General features: G+C 40.1%; 1 protein-coding gene across 6 annotated transcripts in view; it reads right to left on the bottom strand.

Annotated features, from left to right (window-relative positions):
* SERTAD2 (SERTA domain containing 2) overlaps nt 1-26270 on the bottom strand; it is a 142482-nt gene that overhangs the window by 20136 nt on the left and 96076 nt on the right. The window contains exons 1-2 of one of the 6 annotated variants that reach the window (XM_058182534.1): nt 16802-17270; nt 16374-16574 (exon numbers count right to left, since the gene is read on the bottom strand). The exons of 2 other annotated variants lie outside the window; for them this stretch is intronic. Coding sequence is in view for 1 of the 4 variants with exons in the window: in XM_058182519.1 (XP_058038502.1) it covers nt 17657-17835 (179 nt within the window). In the remaining 3 variants the exon portion in view is untranslated. Of the gene's footprint in view, nt 1-16373; nt 16575-16801; nt 17271-17656; nt 18219-26270 lie in introns of those variants that run through there. 3 more of the 6 variants (XM_058182540.1, XM_058182519.1, XM_058182527.1) reach the window with 3 other exon arrangements.

The following is a 26270-nucleotide window of genomic DNA, read 5'->3' as shown; positions in this document are numbered from 1 at the left end:
CTGATTTTCCTCATTTTCTTCAGTATGGATGATAGGTGGAGTCAGAGGTTAATCCAACTGAAGCCAGATCGCACACAATGACAGAGAACAAGCTTATAATCCCTAAAGAATACTTCATGCTGGCGGAAATTCAATTCACAAATATTGCTTTCAGAAGCCTTTTGAGGACTGGCCAGTAAATGTATATGAGCTACAGACTTGTCAAGAGTTATTTACTGTTGTGAAAAATCAGGAATACTCAGTAACTGAAGACTCAAAATCACTAACAGGACACCAGAGGAGAAGCTGGGGAAACAGGTTGTGCTGATTCTTCTTCCTGCAGATCTTTTATACCCTCTGAAACTCCTATCAAAGGGCTGCACTAGAAGAAGAAGAAGATGACCAGGCCAAAATAGATTCTCTTCTGTTGTGGGACGATCACACACAGTCTCACTTCTACTCAGGATCAAGCCACAACTTCCAGGACTTTTAAAACATGCCTTGAACTGATCCACCAAAATAAGCTTTGTTTACCTGAAATTAGGTATCCAGTTTAAGGAGCTGGAAAACGCACACATTGTAAAATAAATTAAAGATATTGTATCTAAAGTAAGGATCGCAACATTTTCGGCTGATGGACATCATGTCTTGATCCGGAGTCACCACACTGGAAATAAAACTAAAATGGCCCAAATCTCATAAAATCTCACTCAAGAAGCCAAAAATTTGGGGCATTTAACACATTTTTTTTTAAAAAAAGTTTTTAGAAGTCAATAAAGAATACCAAATGGTGCTATGGCTGAATGATGCCTATGGGCCTTGTTTTGCTGATCCCATTTTAAATACAATGATCAAGGATGATAATACCAATATAATTTATTGGGGAGAAGGGTGTTAATTGAACTGCAAAAAGAAGACATTTAGAATGCCTTGCTTCTGAATCCTCATTGACTGAGCTTTGCACCCACGTGGTATTTTTTTTTCCGGAGTACTTGTTTCTGCTTGTATGTATTGAATATCACCACACTTGCATCCTGAGTTCAAATGCAAAGAAGGAATTAAATGTAACTGTGCAGATTAAATTAAAGTACAAGTGTACACAGCTCTTTTAGTTTACTAATTTAATTTAAAAAAAACTCATTTATTCAAGAGAATCTCCACTTAGATTTCTACCATGTTCAGAGTTGGTCGAGTTCTAATAATAATAATAATAACAGCAGCAGCAACAACAACAACATTTAAATGTTCAGTTGACTAGATTTCATGTTTAATGAAATAATGAATAAAAGAGATGACAACAACAACAACAATAATAATAATGCTACTGCTAGGTGACTATCATGATTTCTACAAGCCAACCCAGGAGTTCTAACGTCTTAATAACAACATCCATATTAATTGGGAAGAAAAGGGAAGCCTTTTCCAACAAATAAGCAACACAATTATGCGGCAAGTCAATAGCGTAAGCCAGCTAGCACACTCCAGTTATATTTTGAAACTGTAATCTGATACTACTGTTTCCATCCTCGTGCCTTGCCCGCACTCCCTTGTTGCACACTGTACTATTTGAGGCCCAGAGGGCGAAGTGAGTGCTTGCTGTTTATTAATGATCAGACATTGCGCTGCAAAGCTGGCCAATTGGTGGGGGGGGGAGAGGAGGAATACCACATTACTTTCTCCAGAGTTGACGAGCCTAGACTCAGAAGCTCTTGCAATAAAACAATTCCAAGCATGTTTCCTTCTCTCTGGTGTCCCCAACAAGATTTTACTGCATCAAAAGAAAGGAGGGAGGGAGGTGGATAGGAGAAGCCACAATCTACATAGGCCAAGATGTGGCTTATTAAAAATCTGTAGGAAGCTGTAGTTTGTAGTGTTGCCTGTTTGTTCAGGGTAGCTTTCCTTTCACCTCCAAGAAGAGGTGCTTGTTTAATGGTTTTGACAAATTGCAGTCAGTTGACAGGCCTATGTCAAATAAAGCGGGGGGGGGGGGGAAAGCCCTTCACTAAATATATCCTTTGGAATAAATTACCACCTCATTAACTAATCCCCTGAAAGAGGTCCAGAATGTGTACACTACAAGAGTGCTTATATATCTTGAAATACTAACTCCACAGTTCAGCAATAACTATTAGAATTAACTAAAATGGCACACAGGACCAAGCTTTTGAACTCTTCAGAATTCTTCAGGCGGCTGGCTTGCTGGAACTGCTTTGGCCCTGCTTGCCCCTAAAAAACCCTCTTTTTCTATCAACGAGTCTTTTTCTACCAGACCAAAGAGAAAAACTAATTTAAAAAAATATAAATATAAAGAATTGCATTGCATTTTCTAAAGCAAAATATGAATAAGCTTCTCTCCTTTATTTTGGCATTCTATTAGCAATTGCACTAGAAAAAGCAACCCCCTTTGCTGATTGATTAAGTAACTGTTGGATATTAGTGGTTAAAGTGCTGGCCTAGAAACCAAAAGGTCATGAGTTCTAGGCATGAAAGCCAGCTGGGTGACTGGGCCAGTTATCTTCAAGCCTACCTCACAGTGTTGTTGTGGGGAAAAAAGAAGGAAGAGGGAATATTAGCTATGTTTGCCACCTTGAGTTATTTGTAAAAATAATAAAGGCAGGATATAAATGGAGATCCACTAAGATCAATAGTATATAGTGAGAAATAGAACAGTAGAACATAATTTTGCTCAAAAAGGAGGAGACACAGAAGTGCTTTTAAATCAAATTCATTGTTAACAGTTTCATCTTGTGCATTATATTTTATATCAACATAACACAAACTTTTGAAACTGTGACCAGAATACAAAAAAAAATGTAGAACTTTTATAATCACTGTTGTTGTTCTTATCATGTTATGAAGCTGGTAGTAGCTGACCATCAAGAATAAATCTGGACTGTTGCTACTTCGGTTTTAGAAATATAATTCTGTACTTGTTCGCTCCTTGTTTAAAGTTTTACTGAGCCACTGGAGAAGGAAGTGCTTGTATATACAGTATGCAGGAGTGTACATGTATCTGGACTAACCAAGCTTTTCTCAGAAAACCTATACAGATTTTCTTCTGTGTGGTATTTTTCAAATACACATACTTTGATGAAAACGTAACAAACTAAACTGAATTGAATCTAATGTGGCAATAGTGCAATGAAATCTGCTTGCCAAACATAAATCAAATTATACCACACTGTTTACACAGAATTCAGACTTCTATGAAATTATGTACCACATTTTATGGAAAGTCCATTGTTTCTGAAATGAAAGACTAGCAACAATAGTTATCAAACTATTATTTGACTATGTGGGCACACAAAACCAATTAAGACATACATACTATGAAACTAAAGTCATAAACATGATAAGATACCCCCAATTTTGCCTTGTGGTTGCTACGAAAAAACACTAAAGACAGTCTTCAATTTACAACCGTTCGTTTAGAGACCACGCAAAGGTAAACCGCACTGAAAAAAGTGACTTAGGACTAATTTTACAATGTACTTACAACCCCACAGTAAGGATGATCAAAATTTGCAACTGACATCTATTTACAACAGCTGCCGTGTCCCAGGGTTATGTGATTGCCACTTATAAACTTACCAGCCAACAAGCAAAGTCAGTGGAGAAGCTGTATTTGCCTAATAACAGCACAACTGATTTGTTTAACTGTAGCAAAAAAGATTGTAAAATCAGACCTGGCTCACTTAACAACCACTTTGCTTATAAAGAGAAATTCTGTTCCCAATGGTTGTTATATCGAGAACTACCTATATCACTGGTGGAATGTACAGTCCAGCTGAATCTACAGCTGAATTTGGCTTGGCTGCCAAAATGGCTTGGCTATCATCTTCTAAAAACTGTAATCAAATTATAGTTTTTAATTCAAAGTAAGTGAAAAATTATTAAATGCATGCTGGAGAATCTTCCTATTACTGAATTTCAATGTGAATCAAATCAAATTTTCTTCTAACCCAACACATTACTTTCTTCCAACTGAAAACTATCCCAAAATCTTTTAAAGTCAAAGTGTGATCTCCAGCCTTAGAAAAGTTGTAGATTCTTGCTCTGAAGGATGCAGAAGTCACATAAAGGAAAGACTGTTTACACCATCAACAGATAGAAGCCTTTACCAAATAGGCTTCTTGCCCTGAGGATGCATAGCTGACCCCTACAAACTACACTGATAGAAAAACAATAGTTATGTAAATTTAAAACATCTAAACAGAACAGAAAATGTTCTGTTACCTAGAATAGAATAGAATAGAATAGAATAGAATAGAATAGAATAGAATAGAATAGAATTTTTTATTGGCCAAGTGTGATTGGACACACAAGGAATTTGTCTTCGTGCATATGCTCTCAGTGTACATAAAAGAAAAGATACGTTCATCAAGGTACAACATTTACAACACAAATGATGGTCAATATATCAATATAACTCATAAGGATTGCCTTATGATTGCTCTTCAATTAAGGAACAAACTTAGCTGAACAAAGAACCATGGCTCTAAATTAAATTTTTAAAAATTAAAAATCCCTACGAAACATGATTAGTAAACATTAGTAAAACCCATTAATTACTGTGCATTGAGCTTCCTCTTTTAAAACCTTACACCTGAAAAAAATGCCGAGAGTCCTACTAATTGAGGAAAATGTAATAAATAAATAAAATTGGATAATTTAACCCTTTGGTAGTCTCAGTGTAGTAACCCATGAACCATAGCTGAATGGAAGGATGTTAATTATTGATGTATGTCACTGTCTAGACAATTTAATTTGTGCATCTAAAATCCCTGAATCTTTAGGTTCTCTTCTCCAGTGCAGGCATCCATTTTATATATATAAAAAAAACCTAATGAGTTTTGAACCTCACTTGGCGTTATACTAGGTGATTTCCCTCCACCCATATTAATAATTACTTAGCTGGAGCCTTTATTTTTAATCCTGGTGAAAAGTCTTTTCCCTAAAGATACCTTGTTTTTCTCCTCACAGAGACCCTTAATAAAATGCACTAGGGGAGATGGGGTGAGGTGAAAAAACAATATTTAGTCTGAAAGCTCAAAACTTTGTTCCATCACTGCATCAGAGCTTTTTTTGGTGGGGGGGATTATTTGATCAAATTTAGAAGCCAAATCAGCTAGGAGGAAGAAAAAGTTCCATTGATAGATACATGTGGTTTACTTTTAAATAAAGGCATGAGGGATTGGTAAACCAGTACTGTAAAAGAATAATACCAGAAAGGTTACATGACTCCCTCACCTCCTCCAGTCAAAGCTAAATAGGGGCAACTGCAATTCTCTGATAAATTTTATTACAAAAACTGGCTTCTAAATCAGGCATCCAGTGAACAAACAGGAAAAAAGCCCCAAAAGTAGTGATGAGGGATAAAGTGAGGTACTTTCATCCCTAATAAATATTCTGAGACTTAAAGACACGTTACAGGCAGTCCTCGACTTACAATAGTTCATTCTGTGATTGTTCAAAGTTACAACGGCACTAAAAATAACTTATGACTGTTTTTCACACTTAAGACCGTTGCAGCATCCCCATGATCATATGAACAAAGTTCGGATGCTTGGCAACTGGTTCATATTTTATGATAGTTGTAGTGTCCTGGGGTCACGTAATTTCCTTTTGCGACCTTCTGACAAACAAAATCAATGGGGAAGCCAGTTTCACTTAACAACCATGTTCCTAACATAACAGCTGTCATGATTCACTTAATATATGTGGCAAGAAAGATTGTAAAATGGGGGCAAAATTCACTTAACAAACTCAGCAACAGAAATTTGGGGCTTAATTGTGGTCATTGAGGACTACCTGTGATTGACTTGAAGGTCTCTTTCTGAAGCACTCTGTCATTTTAGGGGCAGTCTTCAACATTTGTTAGTGTCAGCCAAACTCCTGGGGGAGGACGGGGTGGCGGGGGAGCCTTTTGAATCAACATATGTACAGCCATTTGATCATTTTGAATGCTACTTTTCAAATATCTGAAGTGCTCCAAACGCATTAGTTTGTTGCAGGTCTTATAACCACCTTGTAAGAACGAACATGTTCATAGAACAAATGGGGTAAAGCTACGTGGATCTGAAGATCACTTTGCTAACTTTTCATTTGTTAGTCAGAAGGGAAAAACTGGATGAGTTTTTCAGTGGCTAGCAATCTGATTAGTACCTTGTGCCCTCAAGGGGTTGGGATCACCAAGAGTACACAAGGGGCAATTTGAATGAGGACAAAGTTTTGTTGGAAATGAATTCTGGAAAAAAACACATGGCAGTCATGGCTCTAGTTGAACTGCAATAATTCAGTCCTACAATTGTCTCTGAAAATACAGACTTCCTTGGTTCTATGGCCATTTACACACATTATTAAACCACTCAGACCTTATATGACCAGAGTGGCATATAAGCCTTAGTGATTAATTGCCCCTGAACTTGACTGAATGTAGAATGACACTCATAGGCCAGAACTGACTAGGATAAAATTATTTAACCTTTCCCCCTAATTCTTCTCCTGCAAAAGGCCCTGACTTACTTTCATTTTCATACAGCATGAAAAAAACAGATTTGAAGATATTCACACGAGAAGACAAAAAAAACACCCCTTGTTTTCTTTTTTCGTTTGTTTTCCTCCTACAAGTCCTGTCCCACACTTCAAACTGATATCCTTTTGATTTTCTCCACAATTTGCATATGCATTCTCTCTCACACAGCAGCTTTAGTCTAAATATCTTTCGATATCAGTTCTGCTATTTTCCGCCAGCCTTAAATTTAAAAAGTTGAAAACTGAGGCCACCAGACATAATCTGTAGCTACTAAAATGGAAGTTCCACTCCAGGATCCGTGTTCATAGATTTTATTACGCCATAACTTTGCTTGCTTTTGACCTAGTCATTGTGGCATGTAAACTATGCTTTATGGCTTTAATGTCATGCATGACTCAAACTCTTATACTTTGTCGAACAAAATATGGTTAAAACAAATCTTGGCTGAGAATAATGTGTGAAGCCAACTAGTTTTATTTTCTTCTCCTGACAATATTATTCTCTTTGGACACCAGATTCTCAAATACACAGGGAGGCTGGAAGAGCAAACTTTAATATACTGCTAAGTACCCACCATGTGAAATGTCTAATGTATTTAAAACAGTGCTTTCCAAATTTTGTTTTTATTACCAACAGCCACTTATCAGAAAGCCCTTATTTAAATGTCCATGTTGTGATTGGATAATGGATTTGTTGTCATTACCCCTCCAATCCCCCTCCCTTTTAACCAATTCTGGGTAATGTACCCAAGTTTGAGAAGCAGCATATTAAACCATTTACTTCTCTAGATTTGACTAGTTTTGACTACTGAGGTTAAAACTAGTTTCACCCATCTCTCTTCCCATTGGATCACTGCAAGCTCCACCATATTCTAAGTCCAGAACTGAAGAAGATCTTGCTTGCTCTTGGAAAAAATGGCCATTTTCACAGACTCAACACTCCCTTCATAGGACTGAAGATATCACAGAAGCTGCCTCTGGTTCACATCTCTTAAGTCTACTCGGGTTTAGGTTCTTGGATCTCTGAAGCAGAGCACTTTAGCTTCCAAATTTACCTTTACAGAGATGTGCTTGACAAGAGATTTCTAAAAGGTGATAATATTTTAGCAGGGGAATAATGAGATGAGTAAAGCTTTGTTTTGAGTAATTTTTTCAGGCTGGACGTGTGTGGGAGAGAAAAAAACAACAACTAATTCTCTACCTGCGAGTCCATAGGGTACAGAGGCTTACTATTCTTAAATCCAAGTTTAAGGTTGCCATCACTGACTGTAGCCAAGTTTGAATGCTTTCAAGTGGTTATGATACTTTAAGAATGGTCATCCTGGCCTTGCATAAAATTTGTCTTTCATTTTTCACTTGGTACATTTTAGCTCTGTGCTTCCACCATCTACAAAGAGATATACAATCCTTGAATCTTTGGGTTTTAATAAAGCTATTAGTCTTACAACACCTTGAATACTCACTAATATGGCTAACCGCCTGGAACAGGGGTCTCCAACCTTGGCAACTTTAAGACTTGTGGACTTCAACTCCCAGAATTCCTCAATCAGCTGGCTGAGGAATTCTGGGAGTTGGAAGTCCACAAGTCTTAAAGTTGCCAAGGTTGGAGACCCCTGCTCTGGAAGGTGTCTCCTTAGGCCTCTCACTTTTTTCCTGCTATTGAATTGGTACTGGTTCTTCCAGCCTGCTGGCAACCAGCCAATATGCTTTACTGCTCAGCCTTCTTATTTATCACTCCACCCTGCTTCCTGCCAACAACACACAGTTTCTGCAGAAGCTTTTTTCCTACACCCAGGCATCTTGCAGCCCCTTCCATGCCTCATCTTCTCAGTTGTCTTCCAAGTTCCCATAGTTCCCTGTATTCTTTGATCTGGGTTCTGTATCTCTATTCAGTACAATACGTCTCTTTCTTTCTCTGGACACCCAGAGACCATTCCCAATTCTGCATTCCTGGGCCTTTCATTAGCCTGCTTACCAACAACTTCTCCATCTATCTCTATAGCTAAGACAACATTTTAGTTTAAGTTTCCAAGTCCCCTCAATTCACTCAGAGGAGACAGTAAACATAATACCTCCTTCTATTTATCAGTATCACTTTCAGTTTAGCCAACTGAAGGGGAAGGGGCACCTAGTTCACTAGTGCAAGTCAACATCTGCTAAAATGTGGTGGAAGAAACAAGTGAGAAGTGAGTCACAATCTAGGAAGGTCTGAGATAGGGCCAGATAGAATATAAAAGATTCAAAAGAGAGAGAAGCCGCCAAGAAAGTAAAATGACCAGTCAGTATAGAATAGTATGGATATAATCTTGAAGAAAGAATGCAAGATCATTAAGTAAATGATAAATCAATCCTGGGAAACAGAGACAGTGAGAAAGAAACTCAAGATAGTCCACTTTGATTCTGTTTGGTATGAGAGAGGCTAGAGGGGAAACTGACAGGTTTTCAAGGTTCTACAATTATGTCCTACTATAGCAACAGAGTTCCATTGGTCCTTGTCTTGTCTGTTCCCTGACCTAGCCTACTACAAAGGGCTGATGGAGATAGCCTATGATAAAATCTGGAAAAAGGAGATTAGAGATTTTCTAAGCAGGACTTCATAGGGAAGAAAACTCTGAAGGCTTGAGGGGACAGTGGGACAGATGGACGATGAAAGAAATCAAAGGTGCCGAACTGAGTTTCACATTGTTTGGTCACAAGGTTCTATTTGCCAGTCAGACAACTACACTGGCTTGAAAAATCTAGGCTGAGTTCCTAAGCAAGCCAGATTCTTCAGAGACAGCTGCCTGCTCCCATGCATGCTGTTGCTGAACTGCAAACACTGTGTTATCTCTCAAAAGGATGTCCCAAATGTGATGGGGAATATCATCACCGTATCTTCCTTAACTGCTAACCAACTATCCTAATCTGAAATACCCTTCACGTTGAATTGGATTTTGCTTCACAGGAATAGTAAGCTTGCACCAACTGTTGAGTGAAGCCTAGATGAGAAAGCACCATTGTACTGTATCGGGGGAGGGGGCCTATAATGAGAATAAAAGAGAAACTTTCCTATACAACCAACAGAAGAACAAATGGAACTTTCTCCATTATGATATACTTAAAACAGCGGCAACATGGTGGTTCACCTTTTTCCCCCTGGTTCCTTTCTTGGGCCATTTAAATCTGTCTTCTTTTTACTGCACAGTTAAAGGGAAGAGGAAGAAAGTAAGAGTATAGTATTGTGAGATTGCATCACACGTATCATGTTTCATTCACACTTGGAACACAAGGCAGCTATGTAGGATTTAAAAAAAGAAAAAAAAGGAGAAACAGGGAACGTATTCTGGCAGGAGGATTTTGTGCAACAATAAGTTGATTTGAATCTGCTTCTCAAACAGATGGAGAGGAAAATCCAGCAGCCAGAGATCAATAAAATGAAATGCCAGTTGGGGAAAGCAAGTAACCAAAGAAAAGTTTGTGTCATGGAAGAAAGTTCACTTATCTGGAATACAAAGTGTCCGAAAGCAGGGGTGGGTTCTACTTACCTTTACTACCGGTTCGCAACGGGACACTGCACATGTGCTTGCTTTGCTCGCGCACTTCTGCACATGCGCAGAAGCTTTCTGACGTCCGGGTCGGTGGATGGAGCCTCCCATCGGTTTTACTACTGGTTCTTGCGAACCAGTCTAAACCGGGGGCAACCCACCATTGTCCGAAAGTCAAAACAGTGATACCATTAAAAATAAGGATTTCCATGTTGCAGAGGATTCCAAAAGGCAGCGCCTCGCTGTAACCTCCCACATGCACGCTTCAGTTTTCTGCAATCTCTGTCTTATAAATAAAGCTGTCTTTATATTTTGTTCTGAAGACTTCAATCCTAGAGTCTTTTGGACAGAAATTTAGAACTCACCATTCAAAGTCAGCAAATACTGTAAAAGTGAAAGAAAGCAAAGCAAATTGTATCTCATGTAGCTTTCTTTTTAATTTGTGAGGGGAAAAAGAGAATTTTATGAAAAATGTTAAGGTGGCGCTATACAGACAAATTTGCTTTTTAAGAACTTTGTTTCATAGCTACCTACCCTTCATTAAATCAAACCTACCCCGGGGCATTTCAAAACTTGTTGGACCTGCTGACTGACTAGCTGTACAATCTGATTTAAATAAGCTCTTTTTTCAACACCCCCCACTTCAACATATCTGCATAGTTTACTTGCCATTGTGGGCGTTTCTTCCTATGTTGTTGCTCACTTTGCAGAATCTTGAACATGGGAAATGAAAATACTCTGCATCTGACATAGGAGCCACCTCTTATTTGTCAGAGGTACCGAGAAAAGAAAACTGAAAGCAAAAAACAAAAGAATTCCTTCTCTTTTTGTAAAATCATAGAACATAAAATAAGTTTCTGTAGCCTGCATAAGAAATAATTTATAAACTAAACTGTGCTATTAGTGCCTCTGTTATTTGCCATCCAGAAACACAAGTGTTTCTTTTCCCTTCTAGCTCTTTTCATATTTCAACAGTTAAAATGGGGCACACAATTTCTGATGGTTTGATGCCTCCTAGAGTTTTGTGCATTTCAAATGGGCGGTTCTCATTTTTGGAAATTTAGTAATTAAAAAAAAATCCACAGCAATTGCATCCATTCCATCGCCTACCAATTTTGTAAGCTAAGCCACAAAGCAGAAAACTGTTTGTTGTTGAAATTAACTAATCTGCTGCTTTATTTGGTCCCACCATTCTCTGGAGCTACTAAAGGCACACTTTTTCCCAAAACTTAAGGCAAAAACCCCCCTTATTTAACTACCATTTAGCACCCAAAAAAACCCCAAAAAACTGTATAACTATTGAGCTAGGTAATCTTCTCTGTATAAGTAACACAACACTTCATTCTCAATCTACTTTTAAATGGATTGGGAATGGGAAATACCATTTTAAATTGTATATTATAATTTTTAATTCTCAGCAGAGAGATCTGCTTTCGATCTCCCAAAACAATTCCCAATCCCATTACAGATGTATAAAATGATTAACAACAGGCCTAGATTACTAGAAAGTTGCTTAGCACTCTAAATAACTTTCTGGCATACAGGGATACCCAAAATTTCTATAAAACGTCTCAGTAACACTGAGTTAATATTACACTTCTTTTGTGTCCTCAGTGTTATATAATAAGGGCTGAATCAGGAGACTAAAAATCAACCACTATCCTCTAGCCCTATGCAATAAAACAAGGACTAGGTTATGCTGTTGCTTGCAGAATCAGATTTTCTTAGAAAAACTCGTGGAAAGACATGAAGGCAACAATACAGTTTTGCATCATTATGGACTGAAAATAGAACTGGTTGTGTAACAAACAACTTTTGTGTCTCCTGGTCAGCAATAATGGCTGAATTTACCAAAACCTCACTCTGATCTTTAGTCATGTGACTCAGCCATGAGTATTCAGAAAGTATAAGCTGTTCTCATAAATGTTAATAAGAATATTTGGATTCTTCCTGTCCAAATCCCTAAATCTAGTGCTACTAGGCCCGAGTAGCAAAAGAATCCAGACAATCATTATATAATAGCAAAGATCTGATCATATTCTGTATCTTTTTACTGCCAACTAGTGGTTGCCTGGGTTTTGGCAGCCTAGTTTTTCTTGTCCTGCCTAAAATGTTATTGTTAACTTTCATGGCATTTAAACATGATTAATTTCTTATTCACAGATTAGCAATTTAACTTAGCTTAAGTAAAATGGAGTGTCAGGCTAAGGCTACTTTCCTTAGATATTGACAGATTCTTTGTCACTTTTAAGATAGAAATTAATCAGACCCTCTTTTAACTAAAGCTGATTTAGAGTCAGTAATTTGCCACAGCAATAGAATGTTAAAAGGTGGCCATCTAATTTTTTAAATCTCCTTCATATCTTTATAAAGAGTTCTACTGGGGAGGGGAAGAGTTAAAACACATCTTATGCTTTTAATCATTCTTTGAAGTCAAGACAGATTATCAAATTAAGCATGTGTGAAATAGGAATCCATGCTATTCCTAGTAATTTCTGCACCAAAAAGCTGCACAACCCAACATGGAAAGCAAAATCTATCCACTCAGTTTCAACTCTAACAAACTGCATTCATTGGAATAACAAGTTGAGAAAAGCATAGGAGATGGCATGGCATACGTAAAATAGGCTGCAATCATATACTCAGTTTCTTTTAGATTAAACTCCACCAAATTTAAAAGGAACTAATAGCTTTTAAGCAGGGGTATCAAACTTGCGGCCTGCGAGTGTATGCGTCACGCACCTGCCACGCCCACCCCTAGTTTAGTGAAAGGGGGAAAAGTTGCGATACGTCACGTGACAATACCGTATCATCAGGAGTTTGACAACCCTGCTTTTAAGAGTTAGGGTTATATCATCAATGCACAAGCTTTAAATCTTCAGCTCTAGCACAATGACTGTATTTTATGATTGATGTCCTCCTGAAGCAAGTTGATGGAACAGATTAGGCACCATGAAACTATACCACACCATGATCAGCATAGTTTGGTCTAGTGGTTAAAGCACCAAGGCTAAAAACCCAGGAGACTTGAGTTCTCATCCCACGTAGTTAGGCATGAAAGCCAGCAAGTCACTGTCTCAGCCCAACTCACCTCACACGGTGGTTGTTGTTGTGAGGAAAATAGGAGGAATAGGAATTATTAAATATCTTCACTGTGTGAGTTATTTATTAAAATAATAAAGGTGGGATTAAAAAACTAAAATAAATAAAATAAGCACTGCTGAAAATTGGTTATCTAGATTAGGCATATCCAATTCACAGCCCTGGGAAGCTAGTAATATAGGCTTAAAAGTTCATAAACTGTTAACTTTCTGTGGTTTATATACATTAACTATGTTATATATTTTATATCTGACCCAAGACAATTCCTCTTCACTCAGTGTGGCCCAAGCTAATCCAAAGATTGGACAACCATGATCTAGATGTGGAGACAGAATGCCAGAGCTTCAGTTCAAGTGTCAGCCTAAAGGGTTTTTGCTCTGGGTAATAACGGAATAATTAGCAAAAATCTTGCTGATTATGGGAAAAATACATCAGCTGTTCTTATGCCCTAGACTCATTCCCTCCCTGCAGCCATTTAAACTGGACCTTGCACTCACTCACTGGCTTTCCTTTAGTGCATAAAATGATCTTTGGACTCTGTAATCAGAGCCTGCTGTTTCTGGCATAGTTTCTTTTCTTTTCTCTCTCCCTCCCCCCCCCCCATTTTGGCCAAGAAGCTGTTGCAACTGGCGCTGTCTCCATTTGTGTTATCTTTTAGACAAAAACTGTACTTCCAAAGGAGGCACTAAAGAGCCCTTATGAGAAGGACAGAAGAACACAGCTACTTTTTTTAAAAAAAAATATCAGTCTCACTTCTGATATGGTGCACTCTCAAATACAGAGGCAAATGCAAAATTCACAAGCCTCACTCCATTTAAAATGTGCAAAGTATAAAAATGAAGCTCTGTTGTACTTTTCACACTGATGTGTCATACCAAGAGTGAAGAATGAACGTTTGTCAGCAAAGTAGTTCAACTGACTATCATTATGTAAGATGCTCCAGAAGTTTTAAATTCAGGGACAAACTGTTTTGGTATATACACAAAATCAATCTATCATCATTATGATAGTTTTTTAAAAATCCAGTATCTAGATTACTAAAGTAGTTTTCCCCAATATAAGCTTTTTCCTACTGTTTATGTTGGAAAGGGCATCCTGTATTTTTTTAAATAGTGAAACAATAAAAAAAGCTAAACTTGTGAACACAGTAGATCTGTGAAGTTTTTGTACTTTTAGAGGACTCTACTTGTACAAGCTGTCTTATTCAGAATAAAAATTACTATTAGAGCAGGTTTTCCTATCTATTTTAAGCAACCTCAGAAAAAAAACCTGCAGCACAAAAACCTTTTAGGAAATTCTCTATTACACGCTTGATGTAAATCTCAATAAATATAATTGCAATATTGGAAAATTCTTATTTCCCCCTCCTGAAGACAAACTTTTTTTTATTAAATGATGCCCCCAAAGGAAGAAACTTATTGCAGTTGTTATGCTAGATGCTACAATTCCTGTTTGAACAATGGAAGTGTTCCCTAGGATACAGACTCATATACCTGTCTGGCATCAAAGCTGCTAATCCCTTCTTCATCTCCAATACACACTGTCAGTCAGAAAATGCTTCCTCTTAAACTTAAAATTGGTTTCCTTCTATGGACACCAGTTTGTTTTATTACTTCAAGAAGAAAGAACATAGCAGGGCACTGCTAAGCTTCAGATTCAATTCTAAAAGATGCCTTAAAGTGCAAGGAACACAGATGTAGCACCTATCTACACAATCTACAATTCTTGGGGAAAGGGTATGGCTGCTTTAAAGAGTTGCCCTAAAAAAGCAAAACAACCAATTTTCTTTAAGAAGCTTTTGAAGAGGTATGGAGGGGGGGACAAGAGAAGGGATTGCCTTTTCCTTTCTTTGCAATACATGTATCATATGTACTTTTAGTAAAATATATTAATACTAAGAATTCTTTCCTACTGCACCAGACAATTAATAAAACAATAAATAATTGATCAGTTTCTTCCTGCCACCTTTTCTGTATCCCTAAAGCTACCCAATTTGCAGCAAATTTAGGGGAACATTAGGCTTGAAGAGGAGAAAGGATGAAATCAAGACTTCTCTTTGGGTGGCACAGGCCATAGCCCAATTGAACCACATAGTCCATATAGCAACACAGTAGCCTTCCTCAACCCATGACCTCCAAAAGGATTACAAATCCCATATTTTCTATTCAGGACAGCTGTTGGCTACAGAAGCAAAATTTGTAATCCTAATGTGCCTGGAGGCTAGCACATTATAAAGGCTGATTTACAGTATCATGGGCTAGGTGGGAGGGAGAGTGGTTAACACAAGGCTGATCTTTGAGAGCAGAAAGCCAACACTTGGATACAAAGTCTAGGCTAACTCTGAACATTATTTTTCTGCTACTTTCAATTAAAAAAAAAATCACTGACAAACCCAATTGTATACTTGATATGGCAGTGGAATCAGGCCTTTACTCCAAGCGCTTATGAAACTTCACCAAAGCCAAAAGGGGCATATGCTTCTTTGGAGAAGCGTGCTATTCAATCTCAAGGGAGCAACTGGAGGGGGTGACTCTGATTAAGAATTCTGAATGGTCACCATCACGGTGTATATATTTTGCAAGATCTTCTCAGTCAAGTGAAACCAAGTTGGGAGAGCTGTATTTCAATTAATCTTGCCAACTTCTGCTGAGTGGCGACCCTGGTCTATCTGATTCAAGGAATGAAACTCTGCATTTCATATTCAACTCACTGCAGCTTTTAGGAAGCCAAAATTACAACTCTGATTTTCCAGTTATACCAATCCTGCTGTCCTATACAGAGACCAAGACATGGATTACCCCAGCTCTTTAATAACCAGTTGGAATATACATACTTACAACTAGGATAAAAGGTTAATTCTACAACACACAGAGACGCCTCTTTAAACTTCCTCCTCAGCAGGCCCTCATGTCCTAATCAAATAGACAAATAATGCACAAATACTCCGAATTAGGCTCTGCTCACTCAGAACCCCCGTTTAAGGCTCTGTTCCACCCACACATTCGCTTTTTCTCCAACATGAGAAAAACGGGTAAGCAGCTACCCACCGCATCTCGGACTCCACAGCACACACTGAAAATTGTCAAAGCAAAACCAAGTTGCACTGTATGAAGATGGCTCTGAAAAACTCTCGATATATATCACACTCGGAAAGTGAAGAAGAGAGCGACAAAACGTGCAAGAGAGTTACATTCCTGCCGTAAGCCACCCGAGTAGGCACGCACGCACACACACCTGCTCCAAGGAACATCGGACCCTCCGAACCTCTCTGCACGTTGGGATTCAATGGTTTTCTGGGCAGAAAAGTAACTCAGCCAGCCTCTTCTTACTGCCCATCGCTCTCTCGGAAGGCGGTTATCCGAAGGGTTTACTACGGGGGAATCCAACCAAGACACGGAAGAAGAGCAGAGTTTCCCGAGCCTTCCTCGCGGACGTCTTACGAGGAAGACATTTATTAAGCCAGGGCCCCTGAGATTTGTCTAGAGTGCATCTCCCCGCCCGCCTCCCTCTCCCCGCGCACACCTCCAATTCCCCCACTTCGCTGACCGAGTCAATTACATCCCCCGCTGGATTGTGCGTGACTCCTGGCGACGAAGAAGCCACCCCCGCCTCCCCGCTCGCCCACTTTGGCCCGCTCCTCTTCAGCGGCGAGTTGAACTTACCACATGCAGTTCCTCCTGAGAACTAAAGCATCAGGGTCTGCTTGCCGCGCGCTGCACGCTCCTAATCTTCCACCCGCTCCATATGTCACTCTCTCGCCCGCTGGGGGGGGGGGCGCTGACGGTGGGACAGAGGAGGTGGAATAGGGTGGGGGGCGGGGAAGCGAATGCCGCTCGGGGAGGATTTAAGCCTCCGCTTTCCTGTGGCTGCGGCGATCACGAAGCATTATACAATGGTGGAGGAGGAGGGAGGGAGGGAGGAAGGGAGCAGGCAGGCAGGCAGGCGAGCGCTGGAAGAGCAGCAGCCTGCGCTTCCAGCACTTGCCAGGCGGAGAGAGTGACGCGAGGAAAGGCTTCTGCAAGCTCCTTGCCCTTTGGCTCACGTTGGAAGCCCCGCCTATGTCCCTAGGCAGGCAAGCAGGCACTCCGTCTCCCTCCCTCCTTTTCTCTTCTGCTGCCGCTGCCGCCTGCTCTCCCTCCACTCCCCTCCGCCCCACCTCCCTCAGAAGGCCTGGGAGGCAGGCGACACATGCCCCCTCGCTGGGCCAGCTAAGGAGGGCGGGGCGTAGGGCCCCGTTCTCCCTTACATGTGCCTTTGTCCCAAGAGATCAGCTATGCTAATATAAATCTGCTGCTTGCTGCAGAAGACAACACGAGCGCTCGGTCACCCCCCGCCCCAGCCGCACACGCCAGGGAGAGAAAGGGTGACAGCAGGCGCAGTCAATGTCGCTATCATTCCCCCCCCACCTACCCACAGCCCGACTCGGATGCGAGGGGGGCTTGGGAAGAACGGACCGATTTATTAACAATCAGTCAATAAATAAAGGTGATGAATGGGCACTCGAGCGAAGGCTATACCTTCGAAATGCAAAGGTAATATGCTGGTTCCAGCCCTCATCTTGGGCGCCCCGGGAGGCAGACCCGCCTGTCCCTCCGGTGAGCCGTAATGATTTGGGGCTGCCCTCTGCACATGCCCAGTGGCAGTTACGGCTTATGTTGTACACCTTCCGGGTTCGTACTCTAGTTCTGGAAACCATCCGAAACGGCCTTTCGAACGGGTTTTCTTGGGACTCTACGCGTATCGGCTCTATTGTGCCAGTTCTACAGCGCTTGTGAGGTTGCTGGCCGGGAATTTGGATGCTCCGGACCGAGGCTGGTTTTAGGTCGAGAGTCCAACCTCTAAACGCGGATCCGCTTGCTCCAATCTTAGTGGCGGCAGCAGAGGAAGAAACCTGGATCCAGCCTTTCAGCCTCCAGCACACGCTGCCTACATCACACAGGCGACTCTTTCAAAAACAGAAGGCGGCAACCGAGCCAAGCAAACTCTAGTTCCCGAAAGAAAAAGTCAAGGCAGCCCGAAAATGGCAGGGAGACAGACGCCACTGTGCTTGGGCTCGCCGCTTCGATTGCGCAGAATTGGCGCGGTTCTCGGGGACAAAACGCAGCCGCCCGACTGGAGTTCCTGTGCGGACGCGCTGACGCTGAGCCTCTCTGCCCACCCCACCCCAAACCCCTCCACTCCCCCCCCCCTACGACAGCAGCGAGTCTGGAGCTTAAAACCGACCGCAACTATGATAAGCACGCGAGCTATTCAACAACTTGAAATTAGTCAACAAGTCAAACTGGAGCAGGACTGCGAGTTCCTGAAAGGAGCAGCCACAGCAGGCGGGCTCCGCAAAAGGGACAACAGCTGGGCTCCCCCTCGCCAGCCAGAGCCGCGCTCGAGAGAAGTGGGCGGGCAGTGCAGAGCAGGGGCTCCGCTCCCGGGGCGGGGAGGCCTCTCTCCCTGGCATGTGTGCGAGGACGGGGGAGGGGAAGGCTTGTTTCGTCCCTCAACTTGTGCAGGACTTTTTCCTCGCTCTTCCCAGGAGATCCTTGGTTTCTCTCCACCCCCCCCCCCTGTCTTTCTCTCCCCCTCTCCAAATGCGTAGGTGAGCAAGCCGAAAGCTCCCTCCTAACCAGAGCATTGCGTAACTCTTTTAAGAGGCAGCCGGGGGAAGAGGGGGGGGGGAAGCGAAACGCCCGGGCGCGGCACGACGGTGCGAGGGAGAAATGAAAGCTGGGTTTTCCTGCCGTCACGAAGCCTGGGCGATTCCGTGTAGATCGAATGGATCTTAGGCTGGGAGGGGGAAAAGAGCCCGCAAGAGATGCACTCCTCCCAAGGCCTGGGATCAGTACTGTAAGCCGTACCAACAAGCCATACAAAGTATCCGATTTCGAATCGAGGCTGCGGACTATCCTGAACTTTTTTCTTTTTTTGTTCCGTGGATTCCGTTCCTATGACACACACAACCCGGGCGCCAAAGACAACGGCAATAAAATGCCCCCTCCCCCCGCCGCCCAATAGAAGTCTAATTCGCAAAATTACGAGTTACAGAGCGGGGGGAGGGGGACTCAATGGATGATCACACCGTGCATTCAGCAGTAGTAGCAGTAATAGAAGCAGTAGAGCTGCCAGCAATCTTCAATAAGGTATCCATTCCGTGGAAAAGAAATTCTGGTGATTTAACAGACAATGCCAGAATTAAGTAGATTTCCACTACTCTTTTCAGGGATCTTTTTTCAGGTTGCAGGTCTAGGACAGGCCACAGAATCTCCCTTCCCAGTAATAACCGGGATGATTTTCCTTAGCTTCCAAAACAAATGAGATTATCCAGGTCCTGGCACACAATCATCATTTTAGTTGAATGAAAAGGAATAGAATAGAATAGAAATTTTTATTGGACAAGTATGATTGGACACACAAGGAATTTGTCTTGGTGCATACGCTCTCCGTGTACATAAAAGAAAAGATACATTCGTCAAGAATCGTAAGATACAACGCTTAATGATAGTCATAGGGAAACAGTCAATATAAAACTTAAGGATACCAGCAACAAGGTTACAGTAATAAAGTCATAAGTGAGAGGAGATGGGTGATTTCAAAAACACACTTGGGTCACAGAGGTGAGATCAATACATGCAGGAAGATTTGAAGGAAAGCTATTGAACTCCATCAATACTTTAAATGTAACATTTATTTCAAAAAGTATTCTAAAACTTCATCCACACACATTCAAATGTTGGCTATCACTTAAAAATAAAAAATAAATAATCCTGACTTTTAATTATTCACCAAGTTGTAAGAACCCCCCCCCCAGGAAATATTTTAGGGAATATTAAAAGAGGCAGATTTTATTTATTTATTGAATATTGATTTATATTGATATTGATTGTTTCCTGATTGCTTATTTGTAGCCTATGACTATCATTAAGTGTTGTATCTTTAAGTGTTAAATTTGTACCCTATGACCATCATTAAGTGTTGCACCTTGATGAAGGTATCTTTTCTTTTATATACATTGAGAGCATATGGACCAAGACAAATTCCAATCACACTTGGCCAATAAAAATTCTATTCTATTCTATTCTATTCTATTCTATTCTATTCTATTCTATTCTATTCTATTCTATTCCCGCCAATTCGTCCATGGCGACTCAAGGTGGCTTACAGTATATAACACCACATTTAAAACAATAAAATGAATCAAATAAATTAATATAGTATTATATAATAAAATCACAGGAGCCATTTAATGGTTCAGGAAAGGGCGTAACTGGTGCACAATCTGTAGTTGGAGAATAAATTGGAAAAATGGAGAATAAAAGGCAAAAAGCAGCCCCAACAGCCTCCAGCAGATGCCTGAAGTCTTTAGAAATGGATATTTCCATGCCCAATCTATTCACAAACAAAACACCTTTACCTCCAGATGATGGGATTAAAATTTACATCCCCCACCCAAATTCTAAGAACAGGACATGACCTTAAGGACATAATAGGATTAACCCACCATCATTAGAATAGCAAAAGACACCAGGCTCACTATATTGCACAATCCCCTGCAGCATCTCAGAACCCTATAAAAATCCATGTACTCATCAAACCACTTGTCAGCTGTCCCAACATGCTAGTGTTGGTTCTGCTCATCAATAAATAGAGTCCTTCTTTCTAATCGGCCTTCATTTTAGTTCCAGCGCCTTTCTCCTGGCTTGGAACTGGACCGGATTTTTTTTCCAACAAGTGCATTGAGAAAATAAAGTTTTAGGACTTACCATAGTAATATTATTTAGTCATTATTTGTGAAAGCCCAATTTTTTTTTAATTTGCATTTATATCCCGCCCTTCTCCGAAGACTCAGGGCGGCTTACACTATGTCAGGCAATAGTCTTCATCCATTTGTATACTATATACAAAGTCAACTTATTGCCCCCCAACAATCTGGGTCCTCATTTTACCTACCTTATAAAGGATGGAAGGCTGAGTCAACCTTGGGCCTGGTGGGACTTGAACCTGCAATATTGCAGGCAGTTGCTGTTAATAACAGGCTGCATTAGCCTGTTGAGCCACCAGAGGTGATTGGTCGAGTGATTAAGACATGGAGCTAGAAACCCGGAGACTGTGAGTTCTAGTCTTGCCTTAGGCATGAAAACCAGCTGGGTGACTTTGAGACAGTCATTCTCAGTCCAACCAATCTCACAAGATTAGGGGGAAAGTAGGAGGAGGGAGTACACGTAGTCCTTGACTTACAACCACAGTTGAGCCCAAAATTTCTATTGCTAAGCGAGACAGTTATTGAGTTTTGTCCCATTTACGACCTTTCTTATCACAATTAAGTGAATCATTGCAATTGTTAAGTTAATAACGTAATTGTGAAGTGAATCTGGCTTCCTCAGTGACTGCTTGTCAGAAGGTCACAAAAGGTGATCACATGACCCCTGAAACACTGCAATGATCATAGATATGAGTCAAATAACTGAATTTCGATCATGTGACCATGGGGATGCTGCAATGATTGTAAGTGTGAAAAACAAATTAAGTCACTTTTTTCAGTATTGTGAATTTGAATGGTCACTAAATGAAGTGTTTGCTGTAAGTTGAGGACTACTTGTATTTAAGTATACTTAATTATTTAAGTATAAATAACTCAAGGTGGCAGACTCAAGGTCTGCCACCTTGAGTTATTTATAAAAATAATTAAGATAATGAGTAAATAAATAATGTCAAGGCTGTTGATATCAGTCAGTTATCTTTCTGTAATTGAATCATATTTTAGAAGTACAGAAGGCATGTCTGAAAAATGAAATTCATCTGGAAGTGCGATCTTTAACGTTTCATGCAATATAAGCTTTTTAAATTCAAGACTAAACAATAGAAATGATATACATATCCCCAATTTTAGATATCCAACATGGTTCTGAGAATGGAGACTTTATCCAATAGGTTCTGAATCCTACTGTGCAGCTTCCTACTGTAACCATATTTAATTATTTAGATTCCCATACTTTTACAATCTAATATTTTCCCTGGAGTAAACTTTTATATTTTTGTTTAAATCAAATAAATTACTATTAAATATAAATAAGTTTAATAAAACATAAAACATACTTTATGTATTACTGTAATCCACAACTGCAATTCTTAGCCTTCTCTTTCTCCTTAGAAAAACCAGGACTCATCTTGATTTTTAATTAATCAAAACCTGGTCATGTCATCAGCCCTGGGGCCCCCAAGGGATTGGTAAGGTACTGGTGTGACTCCATTATTTTTAACATCTGTTGTCCTGTCTTAGCTTTATACTTTTCATTTTTTAAATAATTATTTTAGATTATTACTGTCTTGTAATGTCATCAAGGGAGAGATGGGTGTCTATATAAATTTTATGGTGAATGATAAGTAATCTGAAGTTGGTTTCTATATTGGTATGTTATGATGTCTAATCAGAACTGATTCCTTATAAGAATGAAAGCACTGTGCAGCTTATTCTCAGTATTGAGAATTACAGTTTATTTTGTAGGGAAGAATTTAGTTTTTTTTTTAACAAAATGTGATTTTTTTGAAGATAGTAAGCACATAATATAAGCAATTTTAATTGAATTTAAGCAAACATCTACACTCCTTAAGTTTCCTTAAAACATATACAGTAGGCACACAAATAGATATACATACAAAAATTCACTCTGCATCACCAAATTTAGAAATAAATTCATTGCCAGAATTCAGTGTGAGAATGTCAGATTTAGACACAACTCCCACTCCATTCTGCTCCATTAAATGTAAGGCCAGTTACAGTGAACACCACAGGAACTGTGCATTTCTTTCTCTTAAAAAAGTATTGTTCATAGTACTGATGAACAGTTCATAGTACTGATGAATAAAAACCTGAATGAAATATTTCTAAAATTCTGTTCTATGTTGGCCAACTGTTTGTGGATGCTGTAGAAATGGTTCCTGCATCGGAAAGAATAGGGTTAGTTGACTTCCAAGATACCTTTCAATTCTTACATTCTACGAGGCTATGAAATTCATCTAGGATTTAGAGCTATATCAAATTGTTCACCTTAGTCAGGGGGTGGACAACTATGGCTCTTTTATGACTTGTGGACTTCAATTCCTAGAATTCCTGAGCCACACGCTGGCTCAGGAATTCTGGGAGTTGAAGTGCACAAGTCATAAAAGAACCATGGTTCTCTATCCCTGACCCAAGTTCTTTTCATTCACGCTCTTCTCCAAAGCACAAGAAGCAGTTGCAAAAATATTTTGAAGCTGGATGTACAATTCTGTTCCAGTTATGCCCCTATACCCCATTCTGCACTCAAGCGGATGTGCAGCGGTGGGTTTTGTTTTGTTTGCCAATCATTGAGTGTAAATAACAGTAACAGCCGGGCAGACAAATGGTGGCTAACCAAGAGGCCATACCATCCCACATATTAAAGACTGTGCAAAACACTTTAAATCCTAAAATCGTTGTAAAATAGTTGTTTTGAAATGGACTGTCCTTACCCATTCTTGATTACTATATCTTACCAAGGGAAGCAATTGAATGAATATTAATAGCCAACGAAAGCAATATTCTCATATTATAAAAGGCATGTTATAACCCAAAAGTCATCATAGATTTAATCTCCTGGCATTCTGGAATTCCTGGTCAAGAAACTCATGGCAAACTGATAACTGAACACCCCCTCTGAAAACTGTTCTGTCAAGCTCAAGCTTAAACTACAACTATGCTTAGAGTCTAAAATTCTTTTCTATTTGTGCTACAATGTCTAACAACCACTAACAAGTAGATTGATCATCTGGAAAGCACTCGGTTATTTTCTAAGCAGAAAGAATAACTAAATAACATTTACAACAGGGAAATGGCCTGAAGGTAGATGTTCTCTTTTCCAATGGAACTCTTAATCCCACCTTACCAACTCTCATGACCTCTTGGAAAGTTGTAAAGGCATGGCTTGTTTGTGGGACCTTTTAACATTGTTTCTGGAACCATCAAGATTTTTATATTGCAATATTATTATTATTGCTGTATTTTATTATACAGTGTAAACGGCCCAGAGCATGGGTGTCAAATATTTCAGCTTGCCTGGGCTGCATTGAGTGAAAAGAAATTATCTTGGGTCCCATATAAAATATATAATACAGTTAATGTATATAAAATCACATAATAATGTTTAAAGTTTATGATCTTTGGGGGTTGCACTACTAGCTGTCCCAGGTTGCGTGTGGCCTGCAAACGATGGATCGGACATGCCTGGCCTAAAGTCAGGTTGCTTTGAGGTCATTTATGAATTTCATAATATTGCACTATGTTATTAAGGCTTCAGCAAAGTTCTTCACTACAGGATCTCAAAGTTTACAATTCAACTATGTAAACTGTACAAATTGCATAGACAAATTTACAGGGTTTTTAAAGATATTATAGGGAAAAGTTACAATGTTGTTAGAGAGCTTCAGCCCGTCATCACCAGTCATCACAAAGAACCAAAGCACTTATCGGAAAACAGCTGGGGGAACTGGAATTCAGGATGATATATAAAGCTCCCTGCCCCCCACAACTTACTCCCATCACCAAGGGAACTGGCCTGCTAGGAAACAAATCAGTGAGTTTCATATTGCATTTTTGTCTGGTGGTTCTGAATGAATACTAACCTGAGCACAATAAAACCAAATGTTAAAGTGCATCAAAATCAATGGGACTTCGCTGTGTCTAGTTTTGGAAGACAAAATTCCCAGAAACATCCATCTGAATTCCCTGGTTATTTTGACCAGTGTAGAGATGATGGCGATTATTGGAAGAATCAGTATATGTGTATCAAAATCCAGCCCATAACATGCTAAATTTTCATTTTAGAGTATTTGAATTTCTTTCTCATTGGATGTTGTGAAGAAATATCTTACACGGACCAAAAGGGGTCTATTGGCATTCTTTGCTAGATTCTTCTTTTATTCTAAGTGTAGATAAGAGTGCTTAAGAAAAAGCACAAGGATATTTGTGGGGGAAAAGCATGAGGCAGGAGCGTTGTTTCTTCTGCCTTGAGCTCCTGAAGGAAAAAATGAGACACAAAGCTCATAATCCATACATTCATGCCTACAACTGGACTTCTGAAAAAGTATGGCTGGCTGCTTGTTGAGATTCCCAGGTCAACAGCTGGGATGGACTTCCTTCTCTGGCATCCATTGCAAAGGACTCTGCTCCCATTGGGAGACAGAAAGTGCCTGAGCCTGCATGGGTAGCCTAAGAAACCCAAGTGTCAGCCAAAAAGAACAGCCTCCACAATCAGAAAATACGCCACTTGACAGCCCTTTCATTCTTCCAGGCAGCTGATTTATAACTTTTACTTTTACAGCAGGGTGAAACTGTCCTTTGTAAAGCACAAAAGAAGCCCATCATTTTCTGTACAGAAATCTCATGCACTTTGCTTTTGATGTGAGGAGAGCAGGCAACTCCGAAGCATAACTTGCCTCTTCTTGGGTGTGCAGGAGGGTGGGGCTTGGCTCTCTGCTAAGTGTGGGTGGCACTATCAGAAGGAAATGCAGTTGTGTGGATGAGGAAAAGTTTCTTGTCTTCCACTAAGGAAAGCTGCTTCGTTTTAATGAAGCAAAGTAAGGCTATCTGTTTGAAAGGAACCTTTAGAAGTTGTATTCACGCTGCTGCTGTTCCTCCCTCCAACCCCCTCTCCAACGAGCAGTTGCTGAGTAGCTAAGGTGGTTCTAAATAAAGAACTGGAGTCAACAACAGGAAATAACTCCCACAGAAAAAGAGAGCAAGCGCACAGAATACAAACTCTCTCTCCAACTCTTGCATGCAGCTGACAGCAGCCTTTTTGTTCTTTGCATATTGCATCAAAAACCATAGCTTTTCAAAGCATGCACTTGGCTTTTTCACCACGGCAAGTTGGCCATTAAACTTACGTTTTGCAGAAAAAGAACTGCCCTCCCCCGGGGGGGGGGAAAAAGTGTCACCTCTCAAGCACCACCCTTAAACCCCTCCCCACCTGCCCTGCTATATAATTCTGGTTGAGTCAGCCAAACTACATCCCTCAAGAGCCAATCCAGCAAGGCACAAAATGTCTACTGAAAAAGCTTTTTTAAAAAATAGTGTCCCCCCCACTCCACCTGCAACCTTGAAAAATAAAATTGGGGAAGGAGGAG

The sequence above is a fragment of the Ahaetulla prasina genome, chromosome 1 (genome assembly GCF_028640845.1).
Source record: "Ahaetulla prasina isolate Xishuangbanna chromosome 1, ASM2864084v1, whole genome shotgun sequence".
In the NCBI taxonomy this organism is placed as follows: Eukaryota; Metazoa; Chordata; class Lepidosauria; order Squamata; family Colubridae; genus Ahaetulla; species Ahaetulla prasina.
The sequence above is the reverse complement of the archived record's forward strand: the minus strand, read 5'-3'. Positions and strand labels throughout refer to the sequence as shown.